This window comes from Ranitomeya imitator, chromosome 2, assembly GCF_032444005.1.
Source record: "Ranitomeya imitator isolate aRanImi1 chromosome 2, aRanImi1.pri, whole genome shotgun sequence".
In the NCBI taxonomy this organism is placed as follows: Eukaryota; Metazoa; Chordata; class Amphibia; order Anura; family Dendrobatidae; genus Ranitomeya; species Ranitomeya imitator.
The window spans coordinates 30,656,008-30,680,536 of record NC_091283.1 but is presented as its reverse complement, the minus strand read 5'-3'; the positions used below and the strand labels follow the sequence as shown (position 1 = coordinate 30,680,536).

The 24,529-nt window shown below is 49.6% G+C and overlaps 2 protein-coding genes across 3 annotated transcripts in view; one reads left to right on the top strand and one right to left on the bottom strand.

Annotated features, from left to right (window-relative positions):
• Positions 1-2,970: 2,970 nt before the first annotated feature.
• LOC138661567 (gastrula zinc finger protein XlCGF57.1-like) lies at positions 2,971-15,187 on the bottom strand. 2 transcript variants are annotated; one of them, XM_069746378.1, is made up of 5 exons: positions 15,099-15,187; positions 6,337-6,455; positions 6,087-6,260; positions 5,897-6,020; positions 2,971-5,340 (listed from the first exon to the last, which is right to left on the bottom strand). In XM_069746378.1, the coding sequence occupies exons 2-5, from the start codon at positions 6,412-6,414 to the stop codon at positions 4,463-4,465; spliced, it is 1,254 nt and encodes a 417-aa protein (XP_069602479.1). In that variant the 5' UTR covers positions 6,415-6,455; positions 15,099-15,187; the 3' UTR covers positions 2,971-4,462. The 2 variants fall into 2 exon arrangements, with proteins under 2 accessions (XP_069602479.1, XP_069602478.1); XM_069746377.1 differs by having other exon boundaries at positions 3,235-5,340; positions 5,897-6,260; positions 15,099-15,152.
• A 6-nt stretch (positions 15,188-15,193) lies between these two features.
• The window catches only part of LOC138661564 (zinc finger protein 154-like), a 125,302-nt gene continuing 115,966 nt past the window's right edge, over positions 15,194-24,529 (top strand). The window contains exons 1-2 of the mRNA XM_069746374.1: positions 15,194-15,338; positions 21,286-21,379. Of these exons, the coding sequence (XP_069602475.1) occupies positions 15,244-15,338; positions 21,286-21,379 (189 nt within the window). The 5' untranslated portion in view covers positions 15,194-15,243. The remainder of the gene's footprint in view (positions 15,339-21,285; positions 21,380-24,529) is intronic.

Genomic DNA, 24,529 nt, shown 5'->3' with positions numbered 1-24,529 from the left:
GCAATAGATCTGCTAGACCTTAATTCTTCCATATCTTCTTTTGAATCGGCCTCACTCCGTTTCCCATCGTTTGGTAATAAGCCTTTTCTGTTTCTTCAGGCGCGTAGCCTAGTTCAAAAATGCCTTCCTGTAGGGGGGATAGAGCGAGGGAGGACTAATCTGGATGGTTTTATTAGAAACACGAGGTCTCAACCATCGTCAATAAGTTCTATTTACTCAATAATAAGAAGGAAATGGTCGTGGGAAGGTCAGACTACAGGGGCCGCAAGGTGGTCTAGAGATCTTACAGGTTACCAAGCAGGAGACTTTCTTGAAGCAACTATGACGCAGAGGAAATTTATTACATACAGCAGCTACACTGACATGGCCCTTCTGATTTTACATAGAGCCTATGTCACTCCCTACCTGCAATCTAGAATGACTCCCTCAAATGTGTACTTGTGCTCAAAATGTAAATCGCGTAACACCGACATTTTCCACCATCTGTGGAGTTGCTCAAGGATCCGGGATCTATGGGTCAATGTACATTCTGAGCTACAGAGGTTGTGCGGGATCAGCTTTACACTCACGCCGCAATGGGCCATCTTTAACATTATAGATGATGCAAGTCAGAATTGGCCGAAACACATAAAGGCAACTTTAGTAATCTGGGCCTCGGCCACTAGAAAAAGCATACTACAGCATTGGCTGAATCCCGTGGCCCCACCGCTCTCTCTTATATACACAAAGATTAATTTCTTGTTTAAAATGGAGTGGTTGGAAGCTCAGACTAACAAGAAGAGGTTATCGTGTAAATTTTTGAATACATGGTCTCTTTTTATTCCCTCGCTTCCTTTGGAAACCAGGGAGAAACTTCGTACTCAATTTGAAAATACACAATGGTATCTACTGCAACGGATTGGTGGTCGTTCACCAATTCCATAATTTTGTCGTTAAAGATGTGCACACAGAAGGTTTGAGGGAGGGCTAAGGGTGGGTTCAAGAGAAGGGAGTTATTGTTGAATTTATAACTATTGTTTGTCTGTTTTGTAACATGATGAAAAACTCAATAAACAGATTTAAAAAAAAAAAAGATGTTGAAATGACGGATCCTGTGCAGATTGTGGAAAACGTGTGCACTGGGCCCATCTTTCTGACAGACCCATCAAGGCTATGTGCACCTGTTGCGTATGCGTCTTCTCAGTGGTTTTCCACTGCGAAAACGCATACACAACACAAACCAGGTTAAAAAAAAACAAAAAAAATCACAGTATTCTCACCTACAGGCGTCCCGCGCACCACATCGGTGACGCTGCGCGGGACGTCGGTAGGTGAGAATATTCCGATTTTTTATTTTTTTTTAAATTATTTTTCACATTCTATCTTGTTACTATTGATGCTGCATAGGCAGCATCAATAGTAAAAAGAGAAAGAGAGCGAGCGAGAGAGAATTTCCCTGACGGGAAATTCTTCCGCGCATGCTCAGTTTGAAAAGGCGGGACCCGTCGCTGGATTCCTGCTTTTCACAGTCAGCGACACATCCTGCGCCCATAGGCTTCCATTGTAGCCAGAGACGGGCAGCGCAGGATACGTCGCTGAGTGATTCTCCGATGCACAGAAAAAACATTCCTCTGGACGTTTTCTCTGCCTGACGGACCGTTTTTTTTACACAGGATCCAGTGCACGACGGATGAAACGGATGGCGATCCGTAACAATCCGTTGCTAATACAAGTCTATGGGAAAATGCAGGATCCTGCAAATTTTTTTGCAGGATCCTGCATTCTCAAAAATTGACGGATTGTGACGGGAGCTGAAAGACGAAAGTGTGAAAGAGGCCTTACTGCACAGTGTATTGAATGTTTACAGTTTAATCAACTTTTTTTGTGCTCCAGAGTTGTAGTCCAATAAATAGAACATAAAATATATCTAAACAGTTTGATTTTTCTATTATAATGGTGACTAAAAGCCTGAGGTTACTATTTAACTACAGTAAACCTATCACTTAAACATGAGCCATGTATGAGGGATTCGGAGGTTTGGCTTACCGACTCCACAGCCCTATGTAACATAGATAAAAAGCAGATAAAGTGCAACAGCAGAGTTAATTTATTAATACAAAACTAGAACAATTCAACAACAAAATGCTGGGAGCTGGGCCAAATTCAGACGTCCGTGCATGGACCGTGATTTCAGGACTGACCTCGTCCTCATACAGATGTGTAACCAGCAGAAAGAAAAGTATCACTCCAGTTATGCACACCACGTATAAAAAATGAAACCATAATGTAGGAAAAAATACAAGATTTTATTGACACACAACATAATAAAACATACTTAAAAACAGAAAGGCAAGGCCCTGTCCATAACACTCAGTAAATACAGAGTACAATAATATATATAACCCATAATAAGCATACTGATAACCAATGCTATAAGCCTGCCTGTACCCTAGGACTAGATGCAGACCATACGTGGCCAGCTCACAGGACAAACTAACCAACCCAGGCGGATGTATACAAAATCCTAAGTGGCCAGTAAACACCCAAATAGTGCATTTAGCCCGGACCGCTCATGGGACAAAAATATCTACCCTAAGCCAGTAAGGCAACAGGATCCCAAAATAACAGTGGGAGAAAAAAAAAAAAAAAAGAGCACTGGAACCGCCAGGAAAAACCTCAGAGCACTGAGGGGAACTTCCCCTGACGAAGCCCTCTCTTGAAGGGCGATACGCGTGGGGCTGCTCTGGTCCCTGTCCTGCTTGCTTGCCTGGCTACCCACGGACTCCGCTCTGGTCACCATTTGGGTAACCCCTTCTTCTAGTGCTCTGAGGCTTTTCCTGGCGGTTCCAGTGCTCTTTTTTTTTTTTTTCTCCCACTGTTATTTTGGGATCCTGTTGCCTTACTGGCTTAGGGTAGATATTTTTGTCCCATGAGCGGTCCGGGCTAAATGCACTATTTGGGTGTTTACTGGCCACTTAGGATTTTGTATACATCCGCCTGGGTTGGTTAGTTTGTCCTGTGAGCTGGCCACGTACGGTCTGCATCTAGTCCTAGGGTACAGGCAGGCTTATAGCATTGGTTATCAGTATGCTTATTATGGGTTATATATATTATTGTACTCTGTATTTACTGAGTGTTATGGACAGGGCCTTGCCTTTCTGTTTTTAAGTATGTTTTATTATGTTGTGTGTCAATAAAATCTTGTGTTTTTTCCTACATTATGGTTTCATTTTTTATACGTGGTGTGCATAACTGGAGTGATACTTTTCTTTCTGCTGGTTATATTTGGTCGTTTTGTCACTCGCTTGCACCCCGTATTTATGGATATATTTTTTTATATTAGGTTTATATGTTGGTAGTGCGCCCTATTTCATTGCTTATTCTCATACAGATGTGTGGCTATGAGGCTGCTGAGTTCAGGGCAGGAGACGGGTGGTCAGTCCTTATGGGTTGAGCTGCTGTAACACTTGGTCTTTGCCCTCATCAATGGTCGGAAACCAAGGAGACTCTGCCCCTCCACCATCCTACTCTTTCGCCACCATTTGCTGTTTCCTCATAGTCAATAAGTTAAATAATTCGGCCATTAGCACTACTGCCGGCTCCGCCATCAACTTGTATCATCTGAAGATTATTTCATGGTGCGAATGTGTCAACCAGAACTTCCTTATCCCACAAGGAACCTTGCTGACATTATTACCGTCATGCCCTATCGCAGTGTATTCAGACATGCTGATTTTGTAGTTACTTTACCTTTTTTATGAGAAATTACTGGTAAAACTCATTAAAATGCATTTTACCTGTAACTATTGTGTGAAGAAAACGTGCAACTACGACCGCGGTCATTTTCTGTAAAAACGCACAAAGCACTATTGGTGCCCTCTAACATATGGGTACGTACCGTAAAGGGCTTGTCCAGTAAAAAGCTACTGATCATTAGATATCTGAACTCGCAAACTCTCACCGATCGGGGAACTTTTATCCCAGGTAAAATGGAGAGACAAGTTGGATGAGTGATCGCCGCTCTATACATCTTCTCTATGGCTGCCGTAAAAGGCTGAGTGCAGCGCTTGGACACCACGTAGGGAATGATTGTGGCAGCGGTCAAGATTTCGTATTGCCACTCCATTGGTCAGATAGGTTTAGGTCCCAGCAGTCAGATAAAGGGGCCGCTTTTTACTACTAATTGTGGGGGTCACTTGACATGAACCCAACCAATGGCATCTCCTGAGTTTTAGAAAAACCTTCCACCCTTGAGGTCTCCATAAATATTACAATATGTTGCTGCCAGTCACAGGTGGCAACGTCTCATCTCACAAGGCAATAAAGGATTGGGAGTGTTGGAATCCAAAAAGCCCGATCCTCCGTGCCGACAGGGAACCGTCGAGCTGCCTCCATTAGACAACTGGCCATTCTCACGTTGAATTTTATGTCTATAGCCATTTTAATGTGAATGCTGTAGCATCCCTTAATGCGATACCTTATTTCATAAAGTACGAAGAATAAAATGGTTTCTCCCAGTGTAAATTTTTTGATGTTCTACTAAATTTGATTTCTTAGAAAAACTTTTCCCACATTCTGAACACGAATACGGCCGCTCCCCCGTGTGAACTTTTTGATGTTCCGCAAGATTGGATTTTAAAGAAAAGCACTTCCCACATTCCAAACATGAATACGGCTTCTCCCCGGTGTGAATTTTCTGATGTCTCACCAGGTCTGGCTTCCGTGTAAAACTTTTTCCACACTGCAAACAAGAAAATGGCCTTTCCCCTCTGTGAGTTTTCTGATGCTCCACAAGATTGGATCTAATTGCAAAACTTTTCCCACATTCTGTACATGAATATGGCTTCTCCCCGGTGTGGATTCTCTGATGTTCCACAAGATGTGATTTAGAGGAAAAACATTTTCCACAAACCAGGCAGGAATGTGGCTTCACTCCTGTGTGCACCTTCTGATGTTCCCCGAGATTTGATCTCCAGGTAAAACATTTCCCACATTCGAGACATGAGTACGGCTTCTCCCCAGTGTGAATTCTCTGATGTTCCACAAAATTCGGCTTATTTGTAAAACACTTCCCGCATACCGAACAGGAATATTTTCTAGCATTTTTGTGGCTCGTCTTCTGCATTGGCACATGAGACTTCATTGTGAAATCATTTCCAACGTCTGACCATGAAAATGGTGAATGATCAGAGGAAGGTTCTTCTAAGGAAGCGAGATCAGATGGGAGATCTTCACTGTGGATTAATGGAGGCAGATCGGGGGGAAGAGTGAATTCCTCATAACAGTCCTGAGTGATGTCACATTCTTCTTTACAATATGGAGGTGTTGAGAGATAGCTGCACTCTTGGCTCAGGATGACATCTGTTGAGGAAAAAAATCGAGACCATTATTTTCTATGGCCACCCTTCAACAACAAACAGACCTGATGTAATGTTTCCTTTCTCCTATGGTGGCGCTGCAGGATATTAAACACTTAATATCATGGGTTGTTGTGGCGTGCTACTCATAGAAAGCCCAAGTCCATAGAAGACCGTAGTTTTCTAAAAAAATAAATAAATAAAAAAAAAAAAAAAAAAAAAAAAAAATGTTAAATGGAAAAAGGAACGGCAAGTCGTTTTTACATTGCTTAGCATACGGTAATTCTTTTTTACATTTTTTAGCGCTTTTTCAGGGGGATTGAAACAGAATCCACCTAATGAGGACGCCATCTGCACATACCCTAAAGCTGAAGATGTATACAATGCAGACTAAAACAAGTAATCCGTGAAGAGTCCATATCCCCCTGATGGTCTCTTACTCCAGACAGCCAGAGCTTGGTGCTCACTTACTGAGATGACCAGGACGGGGAGTACCATGAATGCTGCCCTGTAATAACACAGAGACCCTAAGATCCTCTCCATCCAATATTTCCTCTTACCCGATGGTGTGGGCGGCCGGGGATCCTCAATCAGGACGTCCTTATACTGGTCCTTGTGTCCTTCCATATACTCCCACTCCTCCATGGAGAGATAGACGGTGACGTCCTGACACCTCACAGGGACCTGAGAACACAACGGTCCCGTCATCACCCAGACACATAAGGTCCCGGCGTTCCCGGCAGCACTCACCTCTCCGGTCACCACCTGAAGGATCTTATTGGTGATCTCCAGGATCCTCTGCTCGCTGCTCATCTCGTGTATCGGTGATGGCGGTGGGCTTCGACTCTCGCTCCACCCTCCTGACACACGGCGATCGGAGCTTGGAGTCAGGCTCTCGTCAGCTTTCCTCACTAGCGTGTAACCCTGTGTATGGAGAGGCACAATCACCTCCGGTCCTGGCTTTATGAATACAGGTAAGAATAATGTCAGAAGCCCTCACCTCTCCGGTCAGCAGGTAGATGATCTCCAGGGTCAGGTCCAATATCTCCTCCACCTTCTTGTTCCTGTCCTTGTCCATCCTCCGTCAGGAAAAGGACAGGATCCTTGTGAATGACAAACCTAGAAAAAAAATAGATTAGAGAATCTAAACCCCGAGAATATAATCCAAGCTGTAATACCAGACACAAACATGGATAAGAGTGGCACTATCGAGACCTTACCCTATAATGCCTGTATAACTGTGCAGCCACATATACAGCCTCTGCCTCCTCTTCCCTCAATAATGGCAGCACCTAGGGAGCGCCAGTGGCGGATATATGCAGAAGTTTCCTCTGTAAAGCAGTATGGCAGAGGAGACTGCTAGGAATGCAGTTCTGGATGGTTTCTTCACTGCCCATGAGATCTGACAACTTAGCGTTATTCCTATCTTCTTAGACGGCTATTGTCAGATGATTCTTGTAAATTCAATCCATTTTGTAATTTTTCATTGACACAATTTTCAGCCGTTCTTTTAACACTTTTTGTTAGTTTACAGCTCATTGCCTAGGAGACCGACCACCGCTGCTAGACGGCAGAAAATGCACAGTGTGTCATGCCGATTACGGCGATAAGGGGCAGGACAGCGTACTGGGACCCGCACCTGTCCCTGCCACTATAAGGGGCCCTGGCTTTACCTTATCTCAGGGGTACGTATGATGGTTAGGAGGCCAGAGCTGCCAGCGTATCCCTGTCTCCTGTGCAGGTCATATCAGTGGCCCCCTCTCCCCCCAGGGAGGAGGACTGCACCAGTGTATAAATACAACAAATAACAGGGTATACAGACAAGGTAACTAAAAGTCTCAAACTCACCAAATGCTCACACAACCACAGAGGTAACACATAGAAGGGAAGAGAAGGAAAAAACTAGGAAAGAAAACAGGTTTAACATGCAACCAAAACAGCAGACACCAATCTCTGTAAATAAACCTCCAAGCTCCTAATACCACGCTCCTTCAACCTCCAAGCCAGGCAGCAGAACTGATCACTGACAACAATTGTAGAAAAGGCTGAGTCTATATAGTAGAGGAGATTGCGAAAACCAATTCAGCTGAGAGTCCTAGCCCTCAGCAACTTTAGCAACAAGGTTTAACTCCTGCTCTGCTGGCACAAGACAGCCAGGTCAGAATTCAGGAGAAGAACTTCTGTTCATCGTGTGTGAACGAGGCCCAGAGCGCTGCGGTTCTCTGGAACCTCTCTGTCGAGGTAGCCCCGTGACACAGTGCTTACAAGCACATTTCTATTGAGATTGTAAGGACTTGTTTTGAAGCTTCACTGGAGTGCTGAAGTACAATGTCACCTCCTGATCCCAGGCCAGCTTCAAGCTAGACAGCAGCGGTGGTCGGTCTCCTAGGCAATGAGATGGAAACAAAAGTGTAAAGTATTATCTGAAGAACGGCTGTAAATTTTAACAAGCAGTAAATTGCAAAAGTGCTTGTTTTCATAAGTGCTATCTGACAATATCCATCTGTGAAGACGGAATAGCCTTTTAAGCTGCCATACACATTAGATATCTGTTAGTCAAAAAATAATTCATCTGATCACTATCCCGCTCAACTCCCAAAACTCTGTAACACTAAGCTCAGCGTACTGCTCCTGCGTGACAGAACGGCTACCAGACTCTCTCCTCCAGTCTCCTCTGTCCTCCTCCAGTATCCTTTGTCCTCCAGACTCCTCTGTCCTCCCCCAGTCTCCTCTTTTCTCCAGACTCCTCTGTCCTCCCCCAGTCTCCTCTTTTCTCCAGACTACTTTGTCCTCCTCTGGTCTCCTCTGTCCTCCCCCAGATTCCTGTCCTCCCCCACATTCCTCTGTCTTCCACATTCCTCTGTCCTCCCCCAGACTCCTCTGTTCTCCCCCAGACTCCCCTTGCTCTCCCAGACTCCTCTTTCCTCCTCCAGACTCCTCTGTCCTCCTCCAGACTCCTCTGACCTCCTCTAGACTCCTCTGTCCTCCTCCAGACTCCTCTGTCCTCCTCCAGACTCCTCTGTTCTCCTCCAGACTCCTCTGTCCTCCTCCAGACTCCTCTGTCCTCCTCCAGACTCCTCTGTCCTTCTCTAGACTCCCATTGCTCTCCCAGACTCCTCTTTCCTCCTCCAGACTCCTCTGTCCTCCTCCAGACTCCTCTGTCCTCCTCCAGACTTTTCAGTCCTCCCCTAGACTCCTCTGTCCTCCCCCAGACTCACCGCATAGATATTTCAAGCCCGGTGGTAAAGCTTTGACGTTCACAGAACGTGGCGAGCTGTGCTTACATCACTATTGATCCTGGTCTTGTGGTCGTAACGTGAACCTGAACACAGGACCTGTATGCTCCATCTAAATAAGACCATCAGCAGATTTGGCTTTCAGTACTAACTTTCTGCTGATGACCCACAACTATACACGTCATCCCCTGACCTTACCCCAGCTGTACTACAGAACGCCACTGACTGTCTGCAGTCTACAACATCAGGGCAGCACGGTGGCGCAGTGGTTAGCACAGCAGCCTTGCAGCTCTGGAGTCCTGGGTTCAAACCCCACCAAGGACAACATCTGCAAAGAGTTTGTATGTTCTCTCCGTGTTTGCGTGGGTTTCCTCCAGGTTCTCCGGTTTCCTCCCACAGTCCAAAGACATACTGATAGGGAATTAGATTGTGAGCCCCATCGGGGACAGTGATGATAATGTGTGCAAACTGTAAAGGCTGCGGGATATGTTAGCGCTATATAAAAATAACGATTATTATTATCATGTCTGCTCTCTATCTGAAACTCAACCTCACCAAAACTGAACTTCTGCTCCCACTGTCTACTATCCTCCCTAAATCTGACATTTCCCTCTCCGTGGGTGGCACCATATTAACACCCCGGCAGCAGGCGCGCTGTCTGGGTGTTATGTTTGACTCCGATCTCTCCTTCACCTCCCATATACAATGTCTTGCCCGCTCGTGCTGCTTACACCTAAAGAACATCTCTAGAATTCAAGGAAACAACAAAAACCCGCACTGTCGCCCTGATCCACTCCCGCCTGGACTACTGCAACGCTCTATTAATTGGCCTCCCCCTCACTCAACTTTCCCCTCTCCAGTCCATCCTTAATGCAGCAGCCAGGGTCGTCCATCTGGCTAATCGTTACTCGGACGCGTCCGCTCTTCACCAGTCGTTACACTGGCTACCCATTCATTACAGGATACAATTCAAAGTACTTGTTCTCCCCCACAAAGCTCTCCACAGTGCGGCCCCCCCTTACATCTCCTCCCTCATTTCGGTTTATCGGCCTAACCGACCGCTGCGCTCTGCAAACGACTTTCGACTGACCTCTGCACTAATCCCTACCTCCCACTCCCGACTCCAAGATTTCTCCTGTGCTGCGCCAATCCTCTGGAATGCTCTACCCCAAGATATTAGGACCATCCACAATTTGCATAGTTTTAGGCTCTCGCTCAAAACACATTTGTTCAGAGTGGCCTATCACGTTCACTAATCAAAGTCATTTCATGTTTGTGTGTGTGTAGCCCATTCACTATCCCCATCTATCCCCACCCCCTGAAGATGGCCGGACCATCATTGTAAATACATCATTGTAAATACACACCTGTACTTTGTATCTCCCCACCTCATTGTAGATTGTAAGCTCTCACGAGCAGGGTCGTCTTATTTTTCTTTAACCCCTTAAAGGGACACTGTCACCTCCAAATTCAGGTGACAGTGTCCCTTTAAGCCCCAAGGGTGGTTTGCTCGTTAATGACCGGGCCAATTTTTACAATTCTGACCACTGGCCCTTTATGAGGTTATAACTCTGGAACGCTTCAACGGATCTTGGCGATTCTGACAATGTTTTCTCGTGACATATTGTACTTCATGATAGTGGTAAAATTTCTTTGATATATCTTGCGTTTATTTGTGAAAAAAACTGAAATTTGGTGAAAATTTTGCAATTTTCCAACTTTGAATTTTTATGCAATTAAATCACAGAGATATGTCATGTAAAATAATTAATAAGTAACATTTCTCACATGTCTACTTTACATCAGCACAATTTTGGAACCAAAATTATTTTTAGTTAGGGAGTTATAAGGGTTAAAAGTTGACCAGCAATGTCTCATTTTTACAACACCAATATTTTTTAGGGACCACATCTCATTTGAAGTCATTTTGAGGGGTCTACGATACGATACGATACGATACACTTTATTGATCCCGAGGGAAATTATGGTATCACAGCAGCACGACTTAAATCATAAAAATCATAAAGGAATTACATAGTTGACATGACAGTGGAGTTGACAGAAGAACATTATACATTATACATTAGAATAGGATATGATAGAAAATACCCAAGTGTGACACCATTCTAAAAACTGCACCCCTCAAGGTGCTCAAAACCACATTCAAGAAGTGTATTAACCCTTCAGGTGTTTCACAGGAATTTTTGGAATGTTTAAAAAAAAATTAACATTTAACTTTTTTTCACAAAAAATTTAATTCAGCTCCAATTTGTTTTATTTTCCCAAGGGTAACAGGAGAAAATGGACTCCAAAAGTTGTGCCATTTGTTCTTAGTACGCCGATACCCCATATGTGGGGGTAAACCACTGTTTGGGCGCATGGGAGAGCTCGGAAGGGAAGGAGCGCCGTTTGACTTTTCAATGCAAAAGTCACTGGAAATTAGATGGGACGCCATGTTGCGTTTGGAGAGCCCCTGATGGGCCTAAACATTAAAACCCCCCACAAGTGACACCATTTTGGAAAGTAGACCCCCTAAGCAACTTATCTAGATGTGTTTTGACAGCTTTAAACCCCCAGGTGTTTCACTACAGTTTATAACGCAGAGTCGTGAAAATAAAAATTAATTTTTACGAACAAAAATGTTTTTTTAGCCCCCCAAATTTTTATTTTCTCAAGGGTAACAAGAGAAATTGGACCCCAAAAGTTGTTGTCCAATTTGTCCTGAGTACGCTGATACCCCATATGTTGGGGTAAACCCGTTTGGGCACACAGGAGAGCTCGGAAGGGAAGGAGCACTGTTTTACTTTTTCAACGCAGAATTGGCTGGAATTGAGATCGGACGCCATGTCGCGTTTGGAGAGCCCCTGATGTGTCTAAACAGTGGAAACCCCCCAATTATAACTGAAACCCTAATCCAAACACACCCCTAACCCTAATCAACACAGTAACCCTAACCACACCTCTAACCCTGACACACCCCTAACCCTAATCCCAACACTATTCCCAACCGTAAATGTAATCCAAACCCTACCCCTAACTGTAGCCCTAACCCTAGCCCCAACCCTAGCCCCAACCCTAACCCTAGCCTCAGGGTCGGTTTTAGACAAAGTGGGGCCCTAGGCAAAAATTTAAAGTGGGGGCCCCAAATGATAACATTGCACTGTGTCCCCCATATTTAGGGGCCTTATATCGGCCAATGGGTCTGCCACTATTAGCTGTATGCAGGGTCACTGCTGGCACTTTGAAAAGCAGCTTTTGGCCATGTTCATAGGCAGAATATTTGCAGCTTTTTCTTCTGCAAATAATAAGTTTACAGCAGTTTACAACACAAGCAAAAACTGAGATTTTCAGAAATCTCCTGCACACCCTTTTATTTTCCGTTGACTGAATTTCACAACTGTGTCTCTCCAGACCCCAGCATGTCAATTTATCTTGCGCAGACGCGAGTCTCCGCAAGATAAATCTCACCCCTGCAATTTATAGGATGCAGGGATTCCACACGGTTCAATGAACACACGCGGAATCACCTGTGTTCAAAAGATGGCAGCACTTTGGACGCAGCACATGTCCGCTGCATCCAAAGGGCTGCCATTTCCGGATCCTCTGCACATACCTTAAAAAATGTGTGTTTTGAAAGCAGTGTTTTTACTGCCAAGAAAGCAGGCTTTGGCTGCAAAAAAATGCACCAAAAATGCTGATTCCTATGCACACCTGTACTATATATGTGTATGGTTTATCCTTATTATTTCACGTGGGAATTAATTTATTTCTATATAATAAATGCCCTGATTCAGCAGACAATATTCCTGTCTTGTGTCATCCAGACAGTAGTGACAGGATGTCGCCCTATCAGATTACAAGCATTGATTTAGTGACTGGTCAGAGCCCATGCTGATCCCTGCTGTATGTGACTGTGAAACCTGATCCTACAGCAATCAGCAGAGAACTGGGACCAAATGAGTAAATCACAGCACTGAGGGGACACAGCACTGTGGACACAGTACACATGGAGTACTGTGTCCAGTTTTGGGCACCGGTGCTCAGGAAGGATATAATGGAACTAGAGAGAGTACAAAGGAGGGCAACAAAATTAATAAAGGGGATGGGAGAACTACAATACCCAGATAGATTAGCGAAATTAGGATTATTTAGTCTAGAAAAAAGACGACTGAGGGGCGATCTAATAACCATGTATAAGTATATAAGGGGACAATACAAATATCTCGCTGAGGATCTGTTTATACCAAGGAAGGTGACGGGCACAAGGGGGCATTCTTTGCGTCTGGAGGAGAGAAGGTTTTTCCACCAACATAGAAGAGGATTCTTTACTGTTAGGGCAGTGAGAATCTGGAATTGCTTGCCTGAGGAGGTGGTGATGGCGAACTCAGTCGAGGGGTTCAAGAGAGGCCTGGATGTCTTCCTGGAGCAGAACAATATTGTATCATACAATTATTAGGTTCTGTAGAAGGACGTAGATCTGGGTATTTATTATGATGGAATATAGGCTGAACTGGATGGACAAATGTCTTTTTTCGGCCTTACTAACTATGTTACTATGTTAGGGGGTCTCAAGGGGGGTTTGGGAGACACGTTCTGGGACTGCTGCTTCACTGCTGTACACCCTCTGGGCACTTCATACAGGGGCTGCAGAGGCAGGGGGCCCCCTTTCTAGGTGGGGGCCCCAGGCGACTGCCTGGTCTGCCTGTGCCAAACGCCGGCCCTGCCTAGCCTTAACCCTAATGGGAAAATGGAAATAAATACATTTTTTTAATTTTTCCCTAACTAAGGGGGTGATGAAGGGGGGTTTGATTTACTTTTATAACGTTTTTTAGCGGATTTTTATGATTGGCAGCCGTCACACACTAAAAGACGCTTTTTATTGCAAAAAATATTTTTTGCGTTACATTTTGAGAGCTATAATTTTTCCATATTTGAGTCCACAGAGTCATGTGAGGTCTTATTTTTTGCGGGACGAGTTGACGTTTTTATTGGTAATATTTTCGAGCACGTGACATTTTTTGATCGCTTTTTATTCAGATTTTTGTGAGGCAGAATGACCAAAAACCAGCTATTCATGAATTTCTTTTGGGGAGAGGCGTTTATACTGTTCTGCGTTTGGTAAAATTGATAAAGCAGTTTTATTCTTCGGGTCAGTACGATTACAGCGATACCTCATTTATATCATTTTTTTATGTTTTGGTGCTTTTTATACGATAAAAACTATTTTATAGAAAAAATAATTATTTTTGCATCGCTTTATTCTGAGGACTATAACTTTTTTATTTTTTTGCTGATGATGCTGTATGGCGGCTCGTTTTTTGAGTGAGATGACGCTTTCAGCGGTACCATGGTTATTTATACCTGTCTTTTTGATCGCGTGTTATTCCACTTTTTGTTCGGCGGTATAATAAAGCGTTGTTTTTTGCTTCTTTTTTTTTTTTTTTTTTTTTTACAGTGTTCACTGAAGGGATTAACTAGTGGGCCAGTTTTATAGGGGGACATCACTGTATAGTGTCAGATCAGCGATCTGGCGTGCCCTGCTGCTGGGTTACCAGAGCCTGCTTTGAAGTGCTCCCTGCAGGACCCGGAAGTAGCCCCGTGGCCATTTTGGATCTGGGGCCTGTAGGGAGGAGACGCTCGGTACAAGGTGAGCACATCGCGTTGTACCGATCGTCTCAGGGAAGCCCGCAGGGAAGGGGCGCGATGCTTCCCTGTACCGCCGGCACACTGTGATCATGTTTGATCGCGGTGTGCTGGGGGTTAATATGTCGGGAGCGGTCCGTGACTGCTTCTGGCACATAGTGCCGGATGTCAGCTGCGATAGCTGACACTCAGCCATGCTCCCCCCGTGAGCGCGGCCGATCGCGTATGACGTACTATCCCGTCACTGGGAATTAAGTCACGGGCAGCACGGTGGCTCAGTGGTTAGCACGGCAGCCTTGCAGCGCTGGAGTCCTGGGTTCAAATCCCACCAAGGACATCTGCAAAGAGTCTGTATGTTCTCCCCGTGTTTGCGTGGGTTTCCTCCGGGTTCTCCGGTTTCCTCCCACATTCCAAAGACATACTGATAGGGAATTTAGATTGTGAGCCCCATCGGGGACAGTAATGATAACGTCTGTAAAGCGCTGCGGAATAAAATAAAGATTATTATTATAAGGCCGGGGTCACACTAGCGTAGAATACAGAGAACATGGCAGCGCTCGGCGCAGTGTTAATCTATGGGGCCGCTCACATCACTGTATATTTTCTCAGGTGTATCCTACACGTGTGTAACATGGCAGCATGCTGTCACCGTACATCGCCCCAGTCTATGGCAGCGAGAAGGCCACACGGAGCATCACTGTCACCACTGACAACTCCCTGCACAGTCTCCTCATTTCAGCCATTATTAGATTGAATGGGGAGAATCAGTGAGAACTGTGAAGCGGCCCGGACGTCACACAATACGACGTGACACCTCCGCTCACTCCCTCCATAGAACGACTCCTGACTGTACCGACGCCGCACAGACCCCGGGAATACGTACACCGAGTCCGGGACCGGTCACAGGGGCTCTAGGACCTGCGCTGCTGTCACCGTCATGTGATCACTGGGGGCGGAGCACCAGCTCATGACGTCACCAAAGGTCCTGCAGCCCACAGTCAAACATCGGAGAAGAGCTCCCCGTTACCATGGCAACCAACCCCCACCGCCTTACATGTGACTCCTCCCTCAACATGACATCACCAAAGGTCCTCCATCCCCTATATATACAGAGCACTGCCAGGTACGTAACTGATCCCGGTACGTGACACGTGTGGCGGCTGGCTGCATTATTATCATGCTTGTGTATATAGCACCGCCATGTTCTGCAGCGCTGTACAGACGTCATCAACCGTCGCAATCCAATATTAACCTCTTCCTGACGTGTGACGTACATGTATGTCGGGTGTGGGCGTGTGCAGCCCTCTCCTCCCACGGCGGCATTCTACAGCCCTCTCCTCCCACGGCGGCATTCTACAGCCCTCTCCTCCAACAGCGGTATTCTACAGTCCTCTCCTCCAACAGCGGTATTCTACAGCCCTCTCCTCCAACAGCGGTATTCTACAGCCCTCTCCTCCAACGGCGGTATTCTACAGCCCTCTCCTCCCACGGCGGCATTCTACAGCCCTCTCCTCCCACGGCGGCATTCTACAGCCCTCTCCTCCCACGGCGGCATTCTACAGCCCTCTCCTCCCACGGCGGCATTCTACAGCCCTCTCCTCCCACGGCGGCATTCTACAGCCCTCTCCTCCCACGGCGGCATTCTACAGCCCTCTCCTCCCACGGCGGCATTCTACACCCCTCTCCTCCACCGGCGGCATTCTACAGCCCTCTCCTCCCACGGCGGCATTCTACAGCCCTCTCCTCCCACGGCGGCATTCTACAGCCCTCTCCTCCAACGGCGGTATTCTACAGTCCTCTCCTCCAACGGCGGTATTCTACAGCCCTCTCCTCCAACGGCGGTATTCTACAGTCCTCTCCTCCAACGGCGGTATTCTACAGCCCTCTCCTCCAACGGCGGCATTCTACAGCCCTCTCCTCCAACGGCGGTATTCTACAGTCCTCTCCTCCAACGGCGGTATTCTACAGCCCTCTCCTCCCACGGCGGCATTCTACAGCCCTCTCCTCCCACGGCGGCATTCTACAGCCCTCTCCTCCCACGGCGGCATTCTACAGCCCTCTCCTCCCACGGCGGCATTCTACAGCCCTCTCCTCCCACGGCGGCATTCTACAGCCCTCTCCTCCCACGGCGGCATTCTACAGCCCTCTCCTCCCACGGCGGCATTCTACACCCCTCTCCTCCCACGGCGGCATTCTACAGCCCTCTCCTCCCACGGCGGCATTCTACAGCCCTCTCCTCCACCGGCGGCATTCTACAGCCCTCTCCTCCAACGGCGGCATTCTACAGCCCTCTCCTCCAACGGCGGCATTCTACAGCCCTCTCCTCCAACGGCGGTATTCTACAGCCCTCTCCTCCCACGGCGGCATTCTACAGCCCTCTCCTCCCACGGCGGCATTCTACAGCCCTCTCCTCCCACGGCGGCATTCTACAGCCCTCTCCTCCCACGGCGGCATTCTACAGTCCTCTCCTCCAACGGCGGCATTCTACAGCCCTCTCCTCCAACGGCGGCATTCTACAGCCCTCTCCTCCCACGGCGGCATTCTACAGCCCTCTCCTCCCACGGCGGCATTCTACAGCCCTCTCCTCCCACGGCGGCATTCTACAGCCCTCTCCTCCCACGGCGGCATTCTACAGCCCTCTCCTCCCACGGCGGCATTCTACAGCCCTCTCCTCCCACGGCGGCATTCTACAGCCCTCTCCTCCCACGGCGGCATTCTACACCCCTCTCCTCCACCGGCGGCATTCTACAGTCCTCTCCTCCAACGGCGGCATTCTACAGCCCTCTCCTCCAACGGCGGCATTCTACAGCCCTCTCCTCCAACGGCGGCATTCTACAGCCCTCTCCTCCCACGGCGGCATTCTACAGCCCTCTCCTCCCACGGCGGCATTCTACAGCCCTCTCCTCCCACGGCGGCATTCTACAGCCCTCTCCTCCCACGGCGGCATTCTACAGCCCTCTCCTCCCACGGCGGCATTCTACAGCCCTCTCCTCCCACGGCGGCATTCTACAGCCCTCTCCTCCCACGGCGGCATTCTACACCCCTCTCCTCCCACGGCGGCATTCTACAGCCCTCTCCTCCCACGGCGGCATTCTACACCCCTCTCCTCCACCGGCGGCATTCTACAGTCCTCTCCTCCAACGGCGGCATTCTACAGCCCTCTCCTCCAACGGCGGTATTCTACAGCCCTCTCCTCCAACGGCGGCATTCTACAGCCCTCTCCTCCCACGGCGGCATTCTACAGCCCTCTCCTCCCACGGCGGCATTCTACAGCCCTCTCCTCCCACGGCGGCATTCTACAGCCCTCTCCTCCCACGGCGGCATTCTACAGCCCTCTCCTCCCACGGCGGCATTCTACAGCCCTCTCCTCCCACGGCGGTATTCTACAGCCCTCTCCTCCCACGGCGGCATTCTACAGCCCTCTCCTCCAACGGCGGCATTCTACAGCCCTCTCCTCCCACGGCGGCATTCTACAGCCCTCTCCTCCCACGGCGGCATTCTACACCCCTCTCCTCCACCGGCGGCATTCTACAGTCCTCTCCTCCAACGGCGGTATTCTACAGCCCTCTCCTCCAACGGCGGTATTCTACAGCCCTCTCCTCCCACGGCGGCATTCTACAGCCCTCTCCTCCCACGGCGGCATTCTACAGCCCTCTCCTCCCACGGCGGCATTCTACAGCCCTCTCCTCCCACGGCGGTATTCTACAGCCCTCTCCTCCCACGGCGGCATTCTACAGCCCTCTCCTCCCACGGCGGCATTCTACAGCCCTCTCCTCCCACGGCGGCATTCTACACCCCTCTCCTCCCACGGCGGCATTCTACAGCCCTCTCCTCCCACGGCGGCATTCTACACCCCTCTCCTCCACCGGCGGCATTCTACAGCCCTCTCCTCCAACGGCGGTATTCTACAGCCCTCTCCTCCAACGGCGGTATTCTACAGCCCTCTCCTCCAACGGCGGTATTCTACAGCCCTCTCCTCCCACGGCGGCATTCTACAGCCCTCTCCTCCCACGGCGGCATTCTACAGCCCTCTCCTCCCACGGCGGCATTCTACAGCCCTCTCCTCCCACGGCGGCATTCTACAGTCCTCTCCTCCAACGGCGGCATTCTACAGCCCTCTCCTCCAACGGCGGCATTCTACAGCCCTCTCCTCCCACGGCGGCATTCTACAGCCCTCTCCTCCCACGGCGGCATTCTACAGCCCTCTCCTCCCACGGCGGCATTCTACAGCCCTCTCCTCCCACGGCGGCATTCTACAGCCCTCTCCTCCCACGGCGGCATTCTACAGCCCTCTCCTCCCACGGCGGCATTCTACAGCCCTCTCCTCCCACGGCGGCATTCTACAGCCCTCTCCTCCCACGGCGGCATTCTACACCCCTCTCCTCCACCGGCGGCATTCTACAGCCCTCTCCTCCAACGGCGGCATTCTACAGCCCTCTCCTCCAACGGCGGTATTCTACAGCCCTCTCCTCCAACGGCGGCATTCTACAGCCCTCTCCTCCCACGGCGGCATTCTACAGCCCTCTCCTCCCACGGCGGCATTCTACAGCCCTCTCCTCCCACGGCGGCATTCTACAGCCCTCTCCTCCCACGGCGGCATTCTACAGCCCTCTCCTCCCACGGCGGCATTCTACAGCCCTCTCCTCCCACGGCGGCATTCTACAGCCCTCTCCTCCCACGGCGGCATTCTACACCCCTCTCCTCCCACGGCGGCATTCTACAGCCCTCTCCTCCCACGGCGGCATTCTACACCCCTCTCCTCCACCGGCGGCATTCTACAGCCCTCTCCTCCAACGGCGGTATTCTACAGCCCTCTCCTCCAACGGCGGTATTCTACAGCCCTCTCCTCCAACGGCGGCATTCTACAGCCCTCTCCTCCCACGGCGGCATTCTACAGCCCTCTCCTCCCACGGCGGCATTCTACAGCCCTCTCCTCCCACGGCGGCATTCTACAGCCCTCTCCTCCCACGGCGGCATTCTACAGCCCTCTCCTCCCACGGCAGCATTCTACAGCCCTCTCCTCCCACGGCGGTATTCTACAGCCCTCTCCTCCCACGGCGGCATTCTACAGCCCTCTCCTCCCACGGCGGCATACAGCCCTCTCCTCCCACGGCGGCATTCTACAGCCCTCTCCTCCCACGGCGGCATTCTACAGCCCTCTCCCACGGCGGCATTCTACAATCCTCTCCTCCCACGGCGGCATACAGCCCTCTCCTCCCACGGCGGCATTCTACAGCCCTCTCCTCCCACGGCGGCATTCTACAGCCCTCTCCTCCCAAGGCGGCATTCTACAGCCCTCTCCTCCCACGGCGGCATTCTACAGCCCTCTCCTCCCACGGCGGCATTCTACAGCCCTCTCCTCCCACGGCGGCATTCTGCAGCCCTCTCCTCCCACGGCGGCATTCTGCAGCCCTCTCCTCCCACGGCGGCATTCTGCAGCCCTCTCCTCCCACGGCGGCATTCTGCAGCCCTCTCCTCCCACGGCGGCATTCTACAGCCCTCTCCTCCCACGGCGGCATTCTACAGCCCTCTCCTCCCACGGCGGCATTCTACAGCACTCTCCTCTCACGGCGGCATTCTACAGCCCTCTCCTCCCACGGCGGCATTCTACAGCCCTCTCCTCTCACGGCGGCATTCTGCAGCCCTCTCCTCCCACGGCGGCATTCTGCAGCCCTCTCCTCCCACGGCGGCATTCTACAATCCTCTCCTCCCACGGCGGCATTCTACAGCCCTCTCCTCCCACGGCGGCATATAGCCCTCTCCTCCCACGGCGGCATTCTACAGCCCTCTCCTCCCACGGCGGCATTCTACAGCCCTCTCCTCCCACGGCGGCATTCTACAGCCCTCTCCTCCCACGGCGGCATTCTACAGCCCTCTCCTCCCACGGCGGCATTCTGCAGCCCTCTCCTCCCATGGCGGCATTCTGCAGCCCTCTCCTCCCACGGCGGCATTCTGCAGCCCTCTCCTCCCACGGCGGCATTCTACAGCCCTCTCCTCCCACGGCGGCATTCTACAGCCCTCTCCTCCCACGGCGGCATTCTACAGCCCTCTCCTCCCACGGCGGCATTCTACAGCCCTCTCCTCTCACGGCGGCATTCTACAGCCCTCTCCTCCCACGGCGGCATTCTACAGCCCTCTCCTCTCACGGCGGCATTCTACAGCCCTCTCCTCCCACGGCGGCATTCTACAGCCCTCTCCTCCCATGGCGGTATTCTGCAGCCCTCTCCTCCCACGGCGGTATTCTACAGCCCTCCCTCCCACGGCGGCATTCTACAGCCCTCCCTCCCACGGCGGCATTCTACAGCCCTCTCCTCCCACGGCGGCATTCTACAGCCCTCCCTCCCACGGCGGCATTCTACAGCCCTCTCCTCCCACGGCGGTATTCTGCAGCCCTCTCCTCCCACGGCGGTATTCTACAGCCCTCCCTCCCACGGCGGCATTCTACAGCCCTCCCTCCCACGGCGGCATTCTACAGCCCTCTCCTCCCACGGCGGCATTCTACAGCCCTCCCTCCCACGGCGGCATTCTACAGCCCTCTCCTCCCACGGCGGCATTCTACAGCCCTCCCTCCCACGGCGGCATTCTACAGCCCTCTCCTCCCACGGCGGCATTCTACAGCCCTCTCCTCCCACGGCGGCATTCTACAGCCCTCTCCTCCACCGGCGGCATTCTACAGCCCTCTCCTCCCACGGCGGCATTCTACAGCCCTCTCCTCCCACGGCGGCATTCTACAGCCCTCTCCTCCCACGGCGGCATTCTACAGCCGGCACCTGCCTGTAACAGCAGTGACTGGAGCCAAACGCCGATGACTTAACTCCTAAAAAGGAATCTGTCAGCAGATTTGTGCTATGTAATCGGAGAGCAGCACGATGTAGGGGCAGAGACCCTGATTCCAGGGATAAATCACTTACTGTGCTGCTTGCTGCCTGTCCGCACTGCTGCACTGTTAGTGGTGGAGGGTTAAAGGGGTGTTCCAAATGTCAGAATGTGACATCACCTCCAACATGCGGGTGATTCACATCACTGCCTTATTCCTTTTCACGTCTCCTCAACAAGATGCTTTTTTTCAGGAATGATCCATCCACAATGGAAAAGGACAGAAACAAAATGACCGAGACGATAATAAATCTCACCTTGGAGATCATTTACCTGCTTACTGCAGAGGTGAGGGATTCTGGGAAATGTGTCACATGACATCAGCTATCTGTATTACTAATGCCGTGACATGACTGCAGAGATGAGGGATTCTGGGAAATGTGTCACATGACGTCACCTCTCTGTATTACTAAGGCCGTGACTGCAGAGGTGAGGGATTCTGGGAAATGTGTCACATGACATCACCTATCTGTATTACTAAGGCAGTGACATGACTGCAGAGATGAGGGATTCTGGGAAATGTGTCACATGACGTCACCTATCTGTATTACTAAGGCAGTGACATGACTGCAGAGGTGAGGGATTCTGGGAAATGTGTCACATGACATCACCTATCTGTATTACTAAGGCCGTGACATGACTGCAGAGATGAGGGATTCTGGGAAATGTGTCACATGACGTCACCTATCTGTATTACTAAGGCAGTGACATGACTGCAGAGGTGAGGGATTCTGGGAAATGTGTCACATGACATCACCTATCTGTATTACTAAGGCCGTGACATGACTGCAGAGATGAGGGATTCTGGGAAATGTGTCACATGACATCACCTATCTGTATTACTAAGGCAGTGACATGACTGCAGAGATGAGGGATTCTGGGAAATGTGTCACATGACATCACCTATCTGTATTACTAAGGCCGTGACATGACTGCAGAGGTGAGGGATTCTGGGAAATGTGTCACATGACGTCACCTATCTGTATTACTAAGGCAGTGACATGACTGCAGAGATGAGGGATTCTGGGAAATGTGTCACATGACATCACCTATCTGTATTACTAAGGCCGTGACATGACTGCAGAGGTGAGGGATTCTGGGAAATGTGTCACATGACGTCACCTATCTGTATTACTAAGACATGACTGCAGAGGTGAGGGATTCTGGGAAATGTGTCACATGACGTCACCTATCTGTATTACTAAGGCAGTGACATGACTGCAGAGGTGAGGGATTCTGGGAAATGTGTCACATGACGTCACCTATCTGTATTACTAAGGCCGTGACATGTCTGCAGAGGTGAGGGATTCTGGGAAATGTGTCACATGACATCACCTATCTGTATTACTAAGGCCGTGACTGCAGAGGTGAGGGATTCTGGGAAATGTGTCACATGACGTCACCTATCTGTATTACTAAGGCAGTGACATGACTGCAGAGGAAAGGGATTCTGGGAAATGTGTCACATGACGTCACCTATCTGTATTACTAAGGCAGTGACATGACTGCAGAGGAGAGGGATTCTGGGAAATGTGTCACATGACGTCACCTATCTGTATTACTAAGGCAGTGACATGACTGCAGAGGTGAGGGATTCTGGGAAATGTGTCACATGACGTCACCTATCTGTATTACTAAGGCTGTGACATGACTGCAGAGGTGAGGGATTCTGGGAAATGTGTCACATGACGTCACCTATCTGTATTACTAAGGCCGTGACATGACTGCAGAGATGAGGGATTCTGGGAAATGTGTCACATGACGTCACCTATCTGTATTACTAAGGCCGTGACATGACTGCAGAGGTGAGGGATTCTGGGAAATGTGTCACATGACGTCACCTATCTGTATTACTAAGGCAGTGACATGACTGCAGAGGTGAGGGATTCTGGGAAATGTGTCACATGACATCACCTATCTGTATTACTAAGGCCGTGACTGCAGAGGTGAGGGATTCTGGGAAATGTGTCACATGACATCACCTCTCTGTATTACTAAGGCCGTGACATGACTGCAGAGATGAGGGATTCTGGGAAATGTGTCACATGATGTCACCTATCTGTATTACTAAGGCAGTGACATGACTGCAGAGGTGAGGGATTCTGGGAAATGTGTCACATGACGTCACCTATCTGTATTACTAAGGCCGTGACATGACTGCAGAGATGAGGGATTCTGGGAAATGTGTCACATGACGTCACCTATCTGTATTACTAAGGCAGTGACATGACTGCAGAGGTGAGGGATTCTGGGAAATGTGTCACATGACGTCACCTATCTGTATTACTAAGGCAGTGACATGACTGCAGAGGTGAGGGATTCTGGGAAATGTGTCACATGACGTCACCTATCTGTATTACTAAGGCCGTGACTGCAGAGGTGAGGGATTCTGGGAAATGTGTCACATGACGTCACCTATCTGTATTACTAAGACAGTGACATGACTGCAGAGGTGAGGGATTCTGGGAAATGTGTCACATGACATCACCTATCTGTATTACTAAGGCAGTGACATGACTGCAGAGGTGAGGGATTCTGGGAAATGTGTCACATGACGTCACCTATCTGTATTACTAAGGCTGTGACATGACTGCAGAGGTGAGGGATTCTGGGAAATGTGTCACATGACGTCACCTCTCTGTATTACTAAGGCCGTGACATGACTGCAGAGATGAGGGATTCTGGGAAATGTGTCACATGACGTCACCTATCTGTATTACTAAGGCCGTGACATGACTGCAGAGGTGAGGGATTCTGGGAAATGTGTCACATGACGTCACCTATCTGTATTACTAAGACATGACTGCAGAGGTGAGGGATTCTGGGAAATGTGTCACATGACATCACCTATCTGTATTACTAAAGGCATGACAGGATGCAGAGGTGAGGGATTCTGGGAAATGTGTCACATGACGTCACCTATCTGTATTACTAAGGCAGTGACATGACTGCAGAGGTGAGGGATTCTGGGAAATGTGTCACATGACGTCACCTATCTGTATTACTAAGGCCGTGACATGTCTGCAGAGGTGAGGGATTCTGGGAAATGTGTCACATGACGTCACCTATCTGTATTACTAAGGCAGTGACATGACTGCAGAGATGAGGGATTCTGGGAAATGTGTCACATGACATCACCTATCTGTATTACTAAGGCAGTGACATGAGTGCAGAGGTGAGGGATTTTGGGAAATGTGTCACATGACGTCACCTCTCTGTATTACTAAGGCCGTGACTGCAGAGGTGAGGGATTCTGGGAAATGTGTCACATGACATCACCTATCTGTATTACTAAGGCAGTGACATGACTGCAGAGGAGAGGGATTCTGGGAAATGTGTCACATGACGTCACCTATCTGTATTACTAAGGCAGTGACATGACTGCAGAGGAGAGGGATTCTGGGAAATGTGTCACATGACGTCACCTATCTGTATTAC